We start from the raw sequence: 14,801 nt of genomic DNA on the forward strand, positions 1-14,801 counted from the left end.
CCGAGTATATACGACTTGTTATACAACTTGTTGAAGGAGTGTCTTACGAAAGAAGCTGGACAAATGTAATCCGAATAGAATCAATGCATAGACGATGAATCCGGGGCTAGCAGCAGCTACTCGCAAGCTTTAACCACCCTTGAACAATATACTTCGAGTCGCTTTGACACTCGTGTATGACATGCAATTCAGCGAAAGTCAAACAAGCAAAAATCTTTCTGGATGGAAGAACGAAAAGAAAAAAAGAAAACTAATCATTATTGCACCACTGTATACGTTGCACATATCGCTCCGCCAATCATTGAAATAACACACACGATGATATACTTGAAGCAAGACAACAACAACAGCAATTGATGGATTATACTTTTACTGACTGCACAAAAGAGTGCCACCTCCCTCTTTTATTTTTCCAAATTCCATATCTCTTACGAGATAGAAAGTGGATATGCGCTCCTCAAATGTACGAAGAAAGAGTCCACATCATGCCCAAGAGTTTTCTGCTGTGCAGTTGTTCCAAAGATGTAGCGCACCATTATTGATAAGTCCACATCATTGAAAAAATATTCCATTTAGCAAGTAATGGCACGACAGTCTTGCAAGCAGTCATTCTAATTACCACGATAATGGTTGGGCCGGCAATGGAGTAGTCTACTAGTAGTAAAGTGAGATAATATGGAATAGAAGTTGCCATCAATCACCGTATGATATGCAATAGATTTAGGGGGGGTGGGGACGTTGTCGGTTCTTTCCACACTGAGGTTGAAATTATGCATATCTCCAAAAAAAAAGTAACTTTTCTTTTTTCTCCACACCTACTACTTGCACACTCTGTTTTCTTGTCTTTCTTATTTTTAGTGTTTGAATGAGCGACTCTGGCCTACGAGTTAATGTGCCCAGCTGGGTATCCTACGTACTCTCATTTACTGGTCTAGCTGGACTCGCTGGAGCTGCACTGCTATACCTTTACCAATGCCAAATCATCTACCCAAGTGCCTTTCCCGAAGGATCACGAACTGAAGTAAGTAATTTTAACTCAACAACGACACAACCGACAATTCCTTGAGAAACTGATTTTGTTGTACTTGGTATACGCTTTAGGTTGCAAAACCTTCGGAATTTGGCATGGAATTCACAGAAACGACTCTGACTACCAAGGATAATATCAAACTACATACATATACAATGGTTCTAGAGAACGAGGACGAGGCACGAGCAGCACCAACAATCTTGTATTTCCATGCATGTATTATAATATCTGCTGATTAAGTGGGGTGTATATGCTATATTTAAACCATACTAAACCAACCCAATCCATATCTATTTATTATTTATTAGGCTAATGCTGGCAACATGGTAAGCGGTTGAAGAGGGATTTCATCATTTTTGTTTTTGCACATTCAAAAGCAAACATGTAAAGTAACTATTGATTTTCTATAGGGACACCGACTTCCTATTGCTAGAGTATACCACCAAAAATTAAAGTGCAACGTAGTGATGCTGTCCTATAGAGGGTAATGTCGCACGAGGATCCCCACTCTTTTATGCGCCGATTTTTTGTATTGATTTGTCTTTCTAACGTGTTGTTTCCAAAATGATGCTGTTGATGATAGTTACGGTTTAAGCGAAGGCAAAGCAAACGAAAAAGGCATACGAGTAGATGCTCAAGTTAGTCAGCAAATGAGAATTATGTGTTTGGATCCCAATGTTAGAGGGTAATTTTACTGACAAGGCCACAAAATAGACCTTGTTGGAATATGTACAGTCGCATCCTATTCTTAAGGACACTCGGCTTATCGCATACGGACAATCGATTGGTGGCGCTGTTGCTATTGACATTGTATCGCATAATGAAGCGGCTTTCTCTGGACTTATTATTGAAAACACATTTTTAAGTTTGGTATGCAAGACTCTGAAAATTGCTTAAAAGAAAGGGCGGAAGAGAGAAGAAAAAGGAACCGGGCCTATTGTTTTGTGTATGTGCATGCATCACGTATTATGTTTGGTGTGAGCTAATGATTTATCATTGTTTATATTGGTCCATACAGCCAAAGTTAATTCCTAACGTCATGCCTGTGCTAAAGTACGTAACATTCCTTTGTCACCAACAATGGCCGTCCGAGGTCAGCATTCAGCGTATTGCCAACGTACCTGTCTTGTTCCTTTCTGGCGCACGCGACGAATTGATTCCTCCAGAACATATGTCCAAACTGCATGACTTGTGTGAGACCCAGGGTGCAAAGGATTGGCACGCGTTACCGAACGGTATGCACAATGATACCTGCGTACAGCCAGGGTATTTTACCGCTATCCGCGAGTTCTTGGAGCGCCGTGTGTTGAAGGAAGAGCGACGAACTGATGAGGATCGAGAAAAGGCTGAACATACGACGGAACGCGTGCGCATTGATGAGAAACCCGTAGACGATAGAAAGGAACAACCACAGCAACTTCACACATCACCAGAAACTTATCAACTTGTGAGTGGAGTCGCTGATTCTGAAGGAATGACCCACTCGTTCCAAGTAGAAGAAATCGAGTTGGATGAAGAGTAAATTATAAAGAAAAAGGAATATACTACCACCCTGTCTTTTGCTCTGATGAAACGTGCTGAACTTCATTCTGAAGTAAAGAATGGAAAGGGACCCTGAATTGAGTGAGGTACATCCATTCAGTTCATGTCCGTCCCTTATTCGGGCAGTGGGAATGCAACACCTACCAATAAGAGTCCATGCTATAAATTCGCTCCCCGGTAGCAACGTTGGTGGGCAGTTAAGACAGAGTAACTTCGTTGCTTCTCTTTCTTCTTTTTTTTTTCAAAGTCGATCACTCACTTCTCTTTTATGATTTTGGAACAGCTTCGACTGTAAGCTTCAACGACGCGCTCCTTTTCAAAAGAGTAAGGGCATTAACACGTCTTATATAATGTCCTGTGTAGCAATGTTACCCGAGAAGCGTACATCTTCACGCCCCTGTACGAACCGGCAAAAGCCAATGGCGCTCGAAACACCGTTGTTGAATCTTTGACCATCCATCGCGATTCCGGTCGAATAGAATTAAACGGTAATGCACCTGGAGCTATATTTTACTGTTTGAAGATACTGTTCGTTTTTCTGGACCTGCTTTAAAGTTATATTGAACCCATATTATCTTTGCATTATATGTGTATTTAGCTCCGCCCACACAACAAGGCGCTCAAGTACTACAAGAAGTTGTCGTATATGGTATCATGGGGTTTATACGCCTTCATGCAGGTAATAAAGCTAGAGAAAAAGTTGATCTTGGCACCGTGTGCTATGACAATAATTAACAAATTTATAGGCGAATATATGATTGTAATTACTGGCTATGAGCGTGTTGGCAGTTTACGGGGTTGCGATATCTTACGAGCTACGACGTTTCAGATACTGCCATTGCCACACAACCTCTCTCGGTTATCGCAAACACAGATTGATGATGAACAGAAATATGTACATTTGCTACAAGATCACTTACGACAAAACACGTTTTACTATTCATACACATACGACATGACACGGTCGATCCAATGCCAGAGCGAAACGGAGAACAGTGCTGAGCCGATGTGGAAGCTGGTAAGAATTCGAGAGCGGAGTGGTTTAGCAGTTCTTCTCTGTTGCTAATAAACTTTTAGGCGGACACACGATTCTTCTGGAATCGGTACCTTGCTGATAAAATGATTACGGCAACAGAAAGCGGCGAACAAGATGTACGTGTGATGGGGATGAACTATTGCTGTCTCATCGAGCAAAATTAACTAACCTGTGAGGCTTTTCTCTCGGTTTGATGATACACTTCTAGTTGACTGCGTTTATCCTACCTGTGATACAAGGATGTGAGTTATAACTTGGCGATATTGCTTTTCGTAGTAGACGATTAAAAGTATTAACATGTGTCTATTCTAGTTGTCGATATTACTTCCACAGTCATTAATAAACATCCGGTATCATTTGGTCTGATCAGTCGCAGGAGTCGAGAGCGTGCTGGTACACGCTATTTCTCCCGTGGTCTCGATGACAATGGTCATGCCAGCAATTTTGTTGAAACCGAACAGTTGTTATTATGCGAACGAGAGCCCGCAGGGAATGCAGGCGGTCAACCCATCCAATTATCATTTGTGCAAACAAGAGGTTCTGTTCCGGGCATATGGGGTCAAATCACCAACACACGTTACACGCCGCAGCTTTGGGTCGAGGGAGACCTGAATGATCATAGCGTAAGAATAATATTAGACATTATGGACAAGAAGTGCTTAAAATGAATACAGAAAATAGGGAAAACGCAGAGATAATAACCTATTCACCTTTGGAAACATCATCATGTCAAAAAATAACTAGGTGCTGGCCACATCACGAACGCATTTCAGTGAACAGATCCGGATTTATGGACCTCAAGTATTAGTTAATTTGGTCAACAAAAAGGGATACGAGTACCCTGTCGGTCAATTATATGCTCGGCTAGTTGATGCTTTGGCCGATCCACGTCTATCGTACGTCCATTTTGACTTCCATCACGAGTGCCGTAAGATGCGGTGGAACCGAGTGCAGTTATTGATCGACGAACTTGAACCGGCGCTAACCAAACAAGGATACTGTTGCATCGACCCAAATAACGCAACTGCAGGTCAACCTACAATGCGCAGTAAACAATCATCAGTGGTCAGAACCAACTGTATGGATTGTTTGGATCGGACAAATGTTGTTCAAAGTGCTTTGGCTCGTTGGATCCTAAACAGACAGTTGCGCGATATTGGTGTCTTACAGTCGACTGAAGTCATTGAAAACGATGCCCAGTTCATGAGTGTTTTTAACAACAGTAAGTTCCATCCGATTTCGCTAAAGTAAGATAAGTAGAAATGAATAAGTAGAAGTCTAAATAACTTTATCTTCATATTGTAGCATGGGCAGATAATGCAGATGTGTTGAGCTTAGCATACTCCGGTACAGGGGCTCTCAAAACAGACTACACGCGGTAAGGTTCTTTGCTTTGATTGAAAAGGCACAAGAAGACTGTTTTTGATGTGCTTACATTCCCATATACGAACAATAGCACTGGGCAACGCACATATGTGGGCGCGCTTAACGACTTGTCCAACTCACTTATACGCTATGCCAAAAATAATTATCTGGACGGCTCAAGACAAGACGGTATAGATTTGTTCCTTGGCCTCTATACTGTCGAATCCAGCCTATACAATAGCCCGTTTGCAAAAAATAAGCCATGGACTACCAAAGCGATACCCACAGGGTTTTTTTGCTCCTTGATTCTCTTTCTGATAATTCTGTTCCATCCTGAACGAATTGGTATCGAATCTTCGACGGTCTATGTACTTTTACTTTCGTTTTTCTTTGCTCTGTCCTTTTCCTGCTGGCGCTACATACAGCAGCACGGAACAGTGTTTGTAGATTGGCCCAGACTCAAACCAATATTATTCCCCAAAGGAGTAGTAGTCGGCGATCGCTCCTCTCCTGCTTTCGCTGCTGTCAAAGAAAACGGCGGTGCTGTGCCATGGATGATGCATGCACCACCAGAACGCAGTAATACTGCCATGCTAGATGAAGTTGAACAAGGATATGAATTGCCTACTCTAAAAAAGACCACTTAGACAATCTACCAGCTCATATTCAAGTCCAATATTTTGTAAATATATATATATATATACATCACTACACACATGACAACAACTACCGTATCAACATCATACATTTATATGAAAATATAAGCTATTGTTTAAGCTTACTCCTTGTCGGCGATAGCACAGCGCTTGAATTTCAGATATGCCACGGGTGCAAACGCATCATCCGAATGAACAACAGTCTCAGTCTCCTCACTATTGACCAAATCCATCGACAAAAATCAGTTATATCTTTGACGGTGAGATATTAGAGAAACGGAAAAGAGTTGAAAAAAGTATTCCTTACACAACTATTCGTTTTCTGAAAAGCGGACAGTCTAGTGTAAATGTTTCGTATTCGCCACCTTCGCCACAAATATGCGATTCATATTTCTCGTTCTATCATGGCAGCATATGAGTTCTAATATTCTTTGAAACAGAGATGTAATTGCTAACTACTTACCAGCTCACAAAGGTAAGGGTACATTTCACCGATGGTCTTGCCGAGATGAATCGGCTTTAAGCCCATTGCTGCCACCTTGACTAAAATGGCTTGTACACCCGCATCGGCCATTTCAGCCAATAGTTCCTTCTGGTCTCGTTCCCAGAGATAAGCAAGTGATTTGAGCCCTAAGCGATCACACCTATTGGTTTTCACAAGGCCAATTAAAAAAAAATTCTCAGCTATCAAAATTGAATAATCTCTTTCATTACAACAGGAAACAGTGTGTGTTATACTTACACATGCTCGACTCGGATACGTTGATAGTTTGACAAGATGGCCCCCACCGAGACGCCTTGGACATCAGGATGATCTTTCTATTTTTTCCACAATCCATCCAGTAAAACTCTTTAGTATCTATACGTCTCCATCGTACAGAAAGCATCATCCGTACCAATATATCTTGCAAAAGCAGGTGGAGATCTTCTGTTTCATCTTTGGGAGTAGCAACGTATTCGTATTCCTGGTGAATCGGCGTGCCTTGAATTTCTCGTCGGTATAGAGGCAAGCTCATACACTCGGCATAGAAGTGAATCGCGTCATGACCAACGGTCTGGTACATGTAACTGTCCAGCTCGTCTATGTCCAAAGTAAAATAGACAGAATATGGAATCTCAATATCCTCGATCTTTGTTTCTTTTGTTCGGTTTCCGTTCTGTTATACCTTTGCCGGTCGAGGTAGGCGGCTTGAGATTCGCCAGGGCAACGATTTCGTGCCCATGAGCTACACACTGCATCATATTGTAGCAGCTGTCCTTTCCACCACTGCGTTCATTCTCGATCAGTATTTTTGCTATAACAGTCGAGAACTAACGGCTACAAGTTTTGAACAAACTGTTTTCCTTTTTACCTTACGAGACCGATAAGTTTCATGTTAAACCTGGCGTTTTTCGCCGTTCGGCCGTTGAAACTTTTTGTCTCTTTTCTTATCTTGTTTTCGAGTACACACAACAATGGCGTGGGTAATCGATCGGCAATCGCTCGTCGTGGGACTCATTTCCGGAGCTGCAGTGACATTACTGCTGAAACTTTGGTTGGATCGCAAGGAAAAAGAGCCCAACTTTGTCGACGGTGTCGATGGACTTATTGGCAATACGCCGCTTATGCGGATCCGAAGTCTTTCCGAAGCAACCGGTTGTACCGTATTGGTAAATTAGCTTTTTCTGTACTTCTCACTATAAATGTCAATAACGAAGTATATAAACGTTGTACTAGGGAAAAGCAGAGGTGAATGATACTACAACTAGCGCATTGGACTTAAGTATTGATCGTGACGCGGACATTTCAATTTTAACAACTTTACACAGTTTCTCAACCCGGGCGGCAGTGCGAAAGACCGAGTTGCATTAAACATCATCCGCTCGGCTGAAGAGGCTGGTATTTTGACGCCACACAAGGGCAGCACGGTTTTCGAAGGCACAGTAGGCTCTACGGGCATCTCTATCGCCATGATCGCACGCGCGAAAGGCTACAAGGCATGGATTGTCATGCCCGACGACCAAGCACAAGAAAAATACCAATTTTTGGAAAAACTAGGCGCAACTGTCGAGAAAGTTCGACCCGTCAGCATTATTGACAAGAAACAGTTTGTCAACTTGGCCAAAACGCGTGCTGAAGAGTTCGGTGAAGGTGAAGCGCGCGGTTATTTTGCCAATCAATTTGAAAATGACGCAAATTATCAGGTGCATTACCAGACGACCGCACCAGAAATTTATCGCCAGATCGGTACTAAATTGGACGCATTGGTATTGGGTGCTGGCACCGGTGGCACGCTTTCTGGGTTGGCACTGTATCTCAAGCCTCGAATTAAAGAACTCAAGGTTTTCTTGGCCGACCCTTTGGGCTCGGGCTTGTTCAACAAGGTTAAATATAATGTCATGTATGCGCCAACAGAACGAGAAGGGACGCGTAAGCGACATCAGGTGGATACCGTGGTTGAAGGCATCGGTATCAACCGGCTTACCAATAACTTTAATATGGGCCGACATTTAGTGGATGACGCTTTCCGAGTGACCGATGAGGAGGCAGTCAAAATGGCTCGTTTCTTGGTGCGTGAGGATGGATTGTTTCTGGGAAGCAGTTCAGCGGTAAATTGTGTTGCTGCTTTTCGTGCAGCGAAACAGCTGGGCCCCGGTCATGTCATTGTGACCCTGTTGAATGATTCAGGTCAACGCCATTTGACAAAATTCTGGTAAGGTGTTATTAAGCAGTGAAACGATAATGAGCTATTTATTGTTTTGTAATTAACCGATATCATGTCCCTGTATAATCTTCAGGAGTGACGAGTATCTAGAAGCTGCTGGCATCCCATACAATTTGCAAGGTTCAGAGGGACTTGATGACTTTATTGCATAAATACAGCTCTTCTGTGAACAGTGAGTGACTTACTATATCATGAACTTTAAAATGCTACAATTTTTTTTCTTTGCTTGTACCATGGTCATAATCTTGTGGTCATGGTCTTTGTTTATACTAATTTAATTGTGACTAAGGGTTAAAATAATATTCTTGACATCTTTTTTCGTCTTCAGGGCTGATAGGCAGGCTTTTGGATTTTGGGGCGAGGGAAGATGTATATGCCATAATATACTGATGTGATATTGATGTGCTCTTTATTAAAGCTGTGCAGCAGAGCGCTCTTCGTCGTGACTCTTTTGCTGGCATTAATGATTCTTGGGGCCTGCAAGACATGTTTGGGCTTAATAACGGCCCTAGTAATATTCGTGGGGAAGAACTATAAGCTTTTGGGAGCAGCATGAAATCAAATACGTTTATTGTCAAGTGATATTGATGACGGTACAAGTATATAGTGGTGTAGATAACAAGATATAAATATAATATGATATGTATATAGCTCCAACGGTGTGTAGCTTAGTCTTTATATCCCTGTAATACTTAATTTTTACGGCACGCTCGTTTCTTTGGGATTTGTACATTAACTGTAAACGTGGTTGTGATGGTGTAGACAATGGTGATGGCGCCAGAGCAATTCTTCTAGGACTATTGCGACTATAACCTAATGGTGATGCACCGAGAGAGTTTGGTGTTGATGATGAGATAGTTGTTGTTACTGATGAAGGGTCAGCTACTGCTGTTGATGATGGTAACAAGTTCTGCAGATCTCCTTGTACTATGGGTTGGAGGGCAAATGCAGGGGGTGACGGTGTGCTAGCAGCTAATGCCGAATATCCTCTGCTTGGTGACATCAATTCTGAGTTCATCGTTTCACAAATGCCATCGCTAATTGCTTTGCTAGCGCGTGTCGATCGTCTCTCATTCCATCGCTCGTAATGCATTTTTAGATGATCCGGTGTCTTGTAAAATACTGTTACTCCATCTACCGGCTTGGATGTGGATGCGTTCCAAAGCTTTGCCAACCTGGTCCAGACTGATGCGCCAATAGTTCTTTGAGCTGGTCCATGGATGATTTCTTGAAACTTTTCGAATTCCTGTTTCGTGTGGACAAGGGTAACAGCATACTTTGTTCCTTGTTTTTGGGCAAGAAAGATGTAGCGCTTATTCAAAGGATTGGCCGTAGAACCAGGCGGTAAGAAGATGTTGATACTAATGTTGAGAGAGTATGGCCGAGGTTTGAGCGTATTCAGTTGGTCGCGATGCTCTTCGTTATTTCGTTCTTTGTTGAATATGACATGTCTATCCCAAGTGTGCGAGCAACGTCAGGTGCAAATTCTGCAATACCAAATGTCTCGCAGCACTCTTTCAGCTCCAAGCTTTGAACATGGGCACCCGCTTGCTCCTCAATAGCACCACCAGTGCCAAAAATCCCAAGCTTCATCCGTAGATATACCAACAGTTCAATCAACCTTGGATCATAATGTCCCTTGTACTGACGTAAATATCGATTCAAAGTGCCGACCTGCTGTATAAGGTATCTCAATATCAAAACCAATTGATTTCACCTTTTACCTTTAAGATATGATGAAGTTGATACTCAGCAAGAAAGTAATCAAGCCAAATGTGGTCCAGCACCGCTAGAACCAATAGCACGGATAATGTTTTGATGGACTTCACCCTCTAGAGAGTTAGTTCCATGGGCACACCGATAAAGGGGAAGGTTTGCTTTTTTGTCGTATCCAAATTTATAGTACAGCGGCATATCGGGATGATCAGAGACTTGGCCTTCATATATTGCCTTGAGCATGTTTTGGGCTTGACGGTGGGCGTCATTATCAAACTAGTTTGCTTCCAGTTCCGGTGCAAATTAGGTTACTGTATTCAGCAAAAAGATTTTAGACTTTGGAACCGAGCTCGTGTGGTGGTGGGACCATACGTTTCACTCTTCGCATAACCGAAGATGGATTCGTGCTCAGCATGTATTCCCATGTAATGTTTTGATCGCTAAATATTGCTCCACTTATTGCCATCTTCTTGGTCCACAACAAAGAAAGCGTTGCGTAGTTGCCGGGAGAATTCTTTTGCGAGAACGTGCCATTTGGGTATCTTAATTAGCGTCATGAAATGATAGATGTCTTTTAGTATTCTCGAATATACTGGTTGCTGCTGGGTATCCTGCGCATAAATATTTGTGAAATTGAAGTTTGAAGAGTCCGAACACGGTAAATTCGATGTGCTTTGTTCATGGGAGTTGTCATTGGTTCGTGTGATGTTGACGTCGAACAAGAAGATGTTGACTCTTGATCACTTTCGTCCGGTATACTGTCGGTTATATGATGTGTATCGTGCATATCGTTTGGTATGTTGGATTGTGATGGGAGGTTATTACCTTGATGCGGTGATTGTTCTCTCCATAGATATAGTGACTTTTTTTTCGAATCGTAGCATGGATATAGGTACTGTCACAGCAAAAGGGTGGTCTCCAAAATCCATAAGATTTTTTGAGTGTGCGAGTCAAGAATTGCACCAGGAACACAAACGTGATTGATCGATATATATGTCATGTTGTCGTCGAATGTTATCTACGTACAGTTTTAGTTTATGCATGTGTACAAATATAAGCGACAAAACACACATTCTGTATCAGAAGGGCATTGATCCCCCTTCAGTCTAGCCCTTCCCCAAGCTCAAATAGCTGACATAGCACTACAAGAGTAATACAGAGTCAGAAGCATGTCACATAGTAATGATTACAATAGAGCAAGTTGCATCTTTCTGATCGACAAACAAACACGCGCGTGCAGAGAGAAAGGGGAATAAGGACAGGACTGCAATAGTTGAGCTCGACCCTTTTCAGTGGATTCTTATTTTGCGCGTGACCGACATTTTGCTTGTTTGGACATACTTCTTGTGCCGATCTTGTGTATCCACCCAATATAAACTCGGTATGCGTGAACATTGAGAGGTTGGATCGAGACATCATCATTGCTAATATCTTGTACCACACCTCTTCCGCATGTTGTCTCTCTCTCTCTCTCCTTGGTGTTTTCTATCATATCCTCCGACCCCATCACAAACACTGCCAACGTGTTGGAAAAGGTCTCTCACTTGTAGACAGTCTCTTTTTCTTCTTCGTCCCTGTTTCACCTAGAGCAAAAGGATCCGACGATCTCGGTTTCTCTAAGACTAAGATGTGAAGAGTAACAATCAACACAAGAGGGACAGAAGACAAACGCATAAAGTCAAAAGAAAGGTCAAGAGAGAGCAAAAGCGCAAAAAAAAAGGGACGAAATCCAAAAAGTTAAAAAGGGTTTGAGCGGTCTCCTCTTTGTTTACATCTTCTTTTTTTTTTATCCAACTTGCTCCTCTTCTTCCCTGCCTTTTCGCGCCCTCTCTTCCCACAACTTCCCTTTTTACGTACTTTGAGGTAAGATATCAACGCCTTCTTTAATACACACTACAGTCAGTACAGCACAGCCCTCGTCCTCAAGCAGCCCTCCTGCTGCTCCCTCTCTGACTATCTTACGTTGCCTGACTCTGCTGCGCACTGAGCACACATATACTCACTCACTCTCTCACTTCTTTTTGTTTTTCTACCGTACTTGAACGTCTTTTTCTTTCCTGTTATTACTCTGGGGAACTCAGGCTAGAAAAGAGCACCAGGATCAGCAACACCATCGTCACACCCAAGTACACAAACGCAGCCGTCACAACAAGTAGGAGCTTCTACAGTCAGCGCCATGTCATCCTCATCGCAGAGCTATACCACTGCGCCTCCTCCAAACATAGGTAACAACAAACCAAAGTGATTTTCTTTAGCCCATCTTCTTTCATCTTTATTTTTTTTTCCAAAGAATAATTATGCGCAAAAGGGCTGTGGCAGCAGTATTAAGCTCACGCATATTATGCAGATCATCGAGCAACACATCACCTATGCATTGGCAATCTAAGCACCGACAACGTGCAAGCCGTGTTGCGTCTTCTTCGAGTAGGGAGTACTTTTTTTTTCTGCTATCTAATTATCGTCACCACTGTTCCCATTTCGCCTCCACCCTACAGAAGAGAAGAAAACATGTGGTTTACCCTGCGAAAGAGAGAGAGAAAAAGAGTATGAGAGAGACTAACTACTCTTGTTTCTATAAAGTGTTCAGGTCGCATCAAAATAACGTATCCAGACTTGCTGCTAGGCCCAGGCATATTGATGGTGACATTCTATGATTTAAGAGAAGCAGCAGTTGCACTTGAATCGATCAATTCATCCGAGTATCAAGAAAGAGTTAGAGCGACATATATATCCGATGTTCAATTGGCTACGCTGTCCAACACCCCACCTCAAGACAGCCGATCCGCTAGAACGGTGATTGTAACTCTCTGCGGTGCTCATGATCGCTTGGTGGAATTCAATTACAAGGTGAAAAAGATAAACAAACGGTTTCCTCTTCTTTCTATTCATATGCTACGTTACATTAGTCTAGTAGAAGCTAATGCAACTACACCTTGTAATTGTCTTACACAGGAAGTTTTCGATACTTAGGGAGCTACAAGACATATAATTGACGTGGAATTCTCCGGTAGTCGGTGCACGATCGAAGTTGAATACTTTGACCTACGTGCTCCCTCCCGCATCACAGCTGCGCTACATAATCACGCCTGTCAGGTGAAAGTCTTAATAAAAAACGTACTCTAATTGGATTGACTATGTATGGACCCTAAAAAATTTTATTCTCACAATACCAACCTTTTTTTTTTGTCTTTAAAAAACTTCAGGGTGTAACTTTCCAGGTCGGCAACGCTAGGCTTGGTGCTACTAGTGCTAATGCTTTCACTCTACCTGATCCTTCCAGTACTGTCCACGCTCAACAACAATCTACAAACGAATAGCTACAAATGACCACTGAGCACCCCCCCCCCCACATCATCTTCTGCCGGGTCCCTCAGCGTTTCCACCGTTATATCCAGAACGTCAACACCATCATCTACAACCGACTAGTGCTTTTTTACCCACTGCTCTTATGACCGTTCCTTCCAGTGTTAGTCCTAGACCCATTCCAGCAGCAATATCGCCATCCAGGCTAATTTCCAGTGGGCAGTCATTCGGGTTTGAAGAACAATCTCATCACATCCAACTGTGTAACTGTAACAATTCATTGACGCATGGATCTGGCAATACCCCTTCTCCGAGCATTAGAACAATGCCAACAGCAAGCGAAGATGTAGAAGAACATCACCGTCGCCCTCTCGCTACTTCACGTAGTTCGTCAACAAGCACCTCTTCATCGACATTGCAAAGCCGGGATAACTTGCTCCTTATCGAAGGTGTTCGCAGTAGTAAGTGCTATTTACTCTTTTCTTTCCACTGCCACCACTCACTGCCCAAACAGTATGTAATCGAGTCTTGATTAGGGGACAAGTTGTAATTACAAAGATTTTATCATTATCTACATATAATTAATTTACAATAGATACATAAATGTAACCTTAAATTGAGTTACTATAGTAATAAATAAAATCATATTTCTTAGAGCTTAAGATAAAAGTAATGTATAGTGATATATTTTTTTTTTGGAAATTGTTTCTTTCCCGTAATATAATAGTTTTAAAAAATGCATTTATTGCTATGTTACTAATTTAATATAATAATATAAACATTGAATTTTTTTATTAAATAAAACATCAACTAATATGGTTATCTTTGATAATGAGAATAACAATTATCGCTTTTAGTATGAAAATACTAGTAAAAATATATGTACTTTTTTACATAGAAGAGGAAAAAAGAAAGAATGTTCTTTTTTTTCAATATATATATTAACTATATTATTATAATAGAGTAAATGAGATACTCTACCTATGAAAAATAATAACATTATTTTTTGTTTTTTGTTTTTTTTCATAATTTTTGTTATAATTATAAAATATCAAAAAATAATAAAAATGATGGATTTCCTAAAATTATTTTAATCTTTTCTTTTCTCCTTTTTTTACTTTTTTTATTTTTTTTTGTTCTATTTAAAGGTTCATTAGGCAAAATATTAATATTTTGTTGAACCTTATGATGTTCAAATGAACCTTTTATTTTATTTTTTATTTTTTTTTGTTTTCTTTTTTTAGGCTTATAGTTTGGTGAATGTGAGGTACAAAGATAGTCTTGTTTGTCATTGGCGTCTGGTTAATAAGTATAATACTCAGTTAGGTAGATTAAATTATAATCATTTTATCATCCCGAAATAATTAAAAAAATTTCTTAAAAATGAAAATAAAAATAAAAATCCTGGGATTTAATTTTTTGAATTATTATAGCTCAATTCCATTTTG

The 14,801-nt window shown here is 41.1% G+C and overlaps 5 protein-coding genes across 5 annotated transcripts; 4 read left to right on the top strand and 1 right to left on the bottom strand.

The window, feature by feature from the left end:
- The first annotated feature begins 808 nt into the window (after positions 1-808).
- On the top strand, positions 809-2,815 carry BDB00DRAFT_828188 (Alpha/Beta hydrolase protein). Its single transcript, XM_053123842.1, has 7 exons — positions 809-1,021; positions 1,102-1,242; positions 1,339-1,356; positions 1,441-1,514; positions 1,614-1,668; positions 1,745-1,900; positions 2,049-2,815. Exons 1-7 carry the CDS (start codon positions 866-868, stop codon positions 2,550-2,552), a joined length of 1,104 nt encoding a protein of 367 aa, XP_052978721.1. The 5' UTR covers positions 809-865; the 3' UTR covers positions 2,553-2,815.
- On the top strand, positions 2,784-5,644 carry BDB00DRAFT_828192 (Sac phosphatase domain-containing protein). The gene is made up of 10 exons (XM_053123843.1): positions 2,784-2,863; positions 2,936-3,060; positions 3,171-3,251; positions 3,319-3,590; positions 3,650-3,724; positions 3,817-3,850; positions 3,921-4,231; positions 4,353-4,830; positions 4,914-4,986; positions 5,065-5,644. The coding sequence occupies exons 1-10, from the start codon at positions 2,841-2,843 to the stop codon at positions 5,618-5,620; spliced, it is 2,028 nt and encodes a 675-aa protein (XP_052978722.1). The 5' UTR covers positions 2,784-2,840; the 3' UTR covers positions 5,621-5,644.
- BDB00DRAFT_828195 (uncharacterized protein) lies at positions 5,645-6,989 on the bottom strand. Its single transcript, XM_053123844.1, has 6 exons — positions 6,796-6,989; positions 6,526-6,710; positions 6,372-6,448; positions 6,093-6,273; positions 5,937-6,028; positions 5,645-5,845 (listed from the first exon to the last, which is right to left on the bottom strand). The coding sequence occupies exons 1-6, from the start codon at positions 6,869-6,871 to the stop codon at positions 5,752-5,754; spliced, it is 705 nt and encodes a 234-aa protein (XP_052978723.1). The 5' UTR covers positions 6,872-6,989; the 3' UTR covers positions 5,645-5,751.
- A 95-nt stretch (positions 6,990-7,084) lies between these two features.
- On the top strand, positions 7,085-8,486 carry BDB00DRAFT_873370 (tryptophan synthase beta subunit-like PLP-dependent enzyme; the record flags this gene model as incomplete). Its single annotated transcript, XM_053127084.1, has 3 exons — positions 7,085-7,279; positions 7,439-8,322; positions 8,408-8,486. The coding sequence occupies 3 exons, from the start codon at positions 7,085-7,087 to the stop codon at positions 8,484-8,486; spliced, it is 1,158 nt and encodes a 385-aa protein (XP_052978724.1).
- Positions 8,487-11,828: 3,342 nt separating this feature from the next.
- BDB00DRAFT_828214 (uncharacterized protein) lies at positions 11,829-13,143 on the top strand (the record flags this gene model as incomplete). Its single annotated transcript, XM_053123845.1, is given in 5 exon segments — positions 11,829-12,275; positions 12,398-12,447; positions 12,631-12,917; positions 12,957-13,005; positions 13,021-13,143. Coding segments are annotated over 5 exon segments (558 nt in total), but the record flags the coding sequence as incomplete, so codon positions are not given.
- Between the last annotated feature and the right edge of the window lie 1,658 nt (positions 13,144-14,801).

This window comes from Zychaea mexicana (genome assembly GCF_025766255.1).
Source record: "Zychaea mexicana strain RSA 1403 chromosome Unknown BDB00scaffold_47, whole genome shotgun sequence".
Classification (NCBI taxonomy): domain Eukaryota; kingdom Fungi; phylum Mucoromycota; class Mucoromycetes; order Mucorales; family Lichtheimiaceae; genus Zychaea; species Zychaea mexicana.

Excerpts from the sequence above, each read along its gene's own strand:
- BDB00DRAFT_828188 (XM_053123842.1), top strand. The coding sequence starts at position 866 with ATGAGCGACTCTGGCCTACGAGTTAATGTGCCCAGCTGGGTATCCTAC. Across the intron at positions 1,515-1,613 it reads GTGATGCTGTCCTATAGAGG|TTACGGTTTAAGCGAAGGCA; the intron begins GTAATGTCGCAC and ends TGTTGATGATAG. Across the intron at positions 1,901-2,048 it reads AAAACACATTTTTAAGTTTG|CCAAAGTTAATTCCTAACGT; the intron begins GTATGCAAGACT and ends TGGTCCATACAG.
- BDB00DRAFT_828195 (XM_053123844.1), bottom strand. The coding sequence starts at position 6,871 with ATGATGCAGTGTGTAGCTCATGGGCACGAAATCGTTGCCCTGGCGAAT. Across the intron at positions 6,029-6,092 it reads ACCCTTACCTTTGTGAGCTG|AACGAGAAATATGAATCGCA; the intron begins GTAAGTAGTTAG and ends CTGCCATGATAG. Across the intron at positions 5,846-5,936 it reads TTCAGAAAACGAATAGTTGT|TGAGGAGACTGAGACTGTTG; the intron begins GTAAGGAATACT and ends TTTGGTCAATAG.
- BDB00DRAFT_828192 (XM_053123843.1), top strand. The coding sequence starts at position 2,841 with ATGATTTTGGAACAGCTTCGACT. Across the intron at positions 2,864-2,935 it reads ATTTTGGAACAGCTTCGACT|CAATGTTACCCGAGAAGCGT; the intron begins GTAAGCTTCAAC and ends TGTCCTGTGTAG. Across the intron at positions 3,252-3,318 it reads GTTTATACGCCTTCATGCAG|GCGAATATATGATTGTAATT; the intron begins GTAATAAAGCTA and ends ACAAATTTATAG.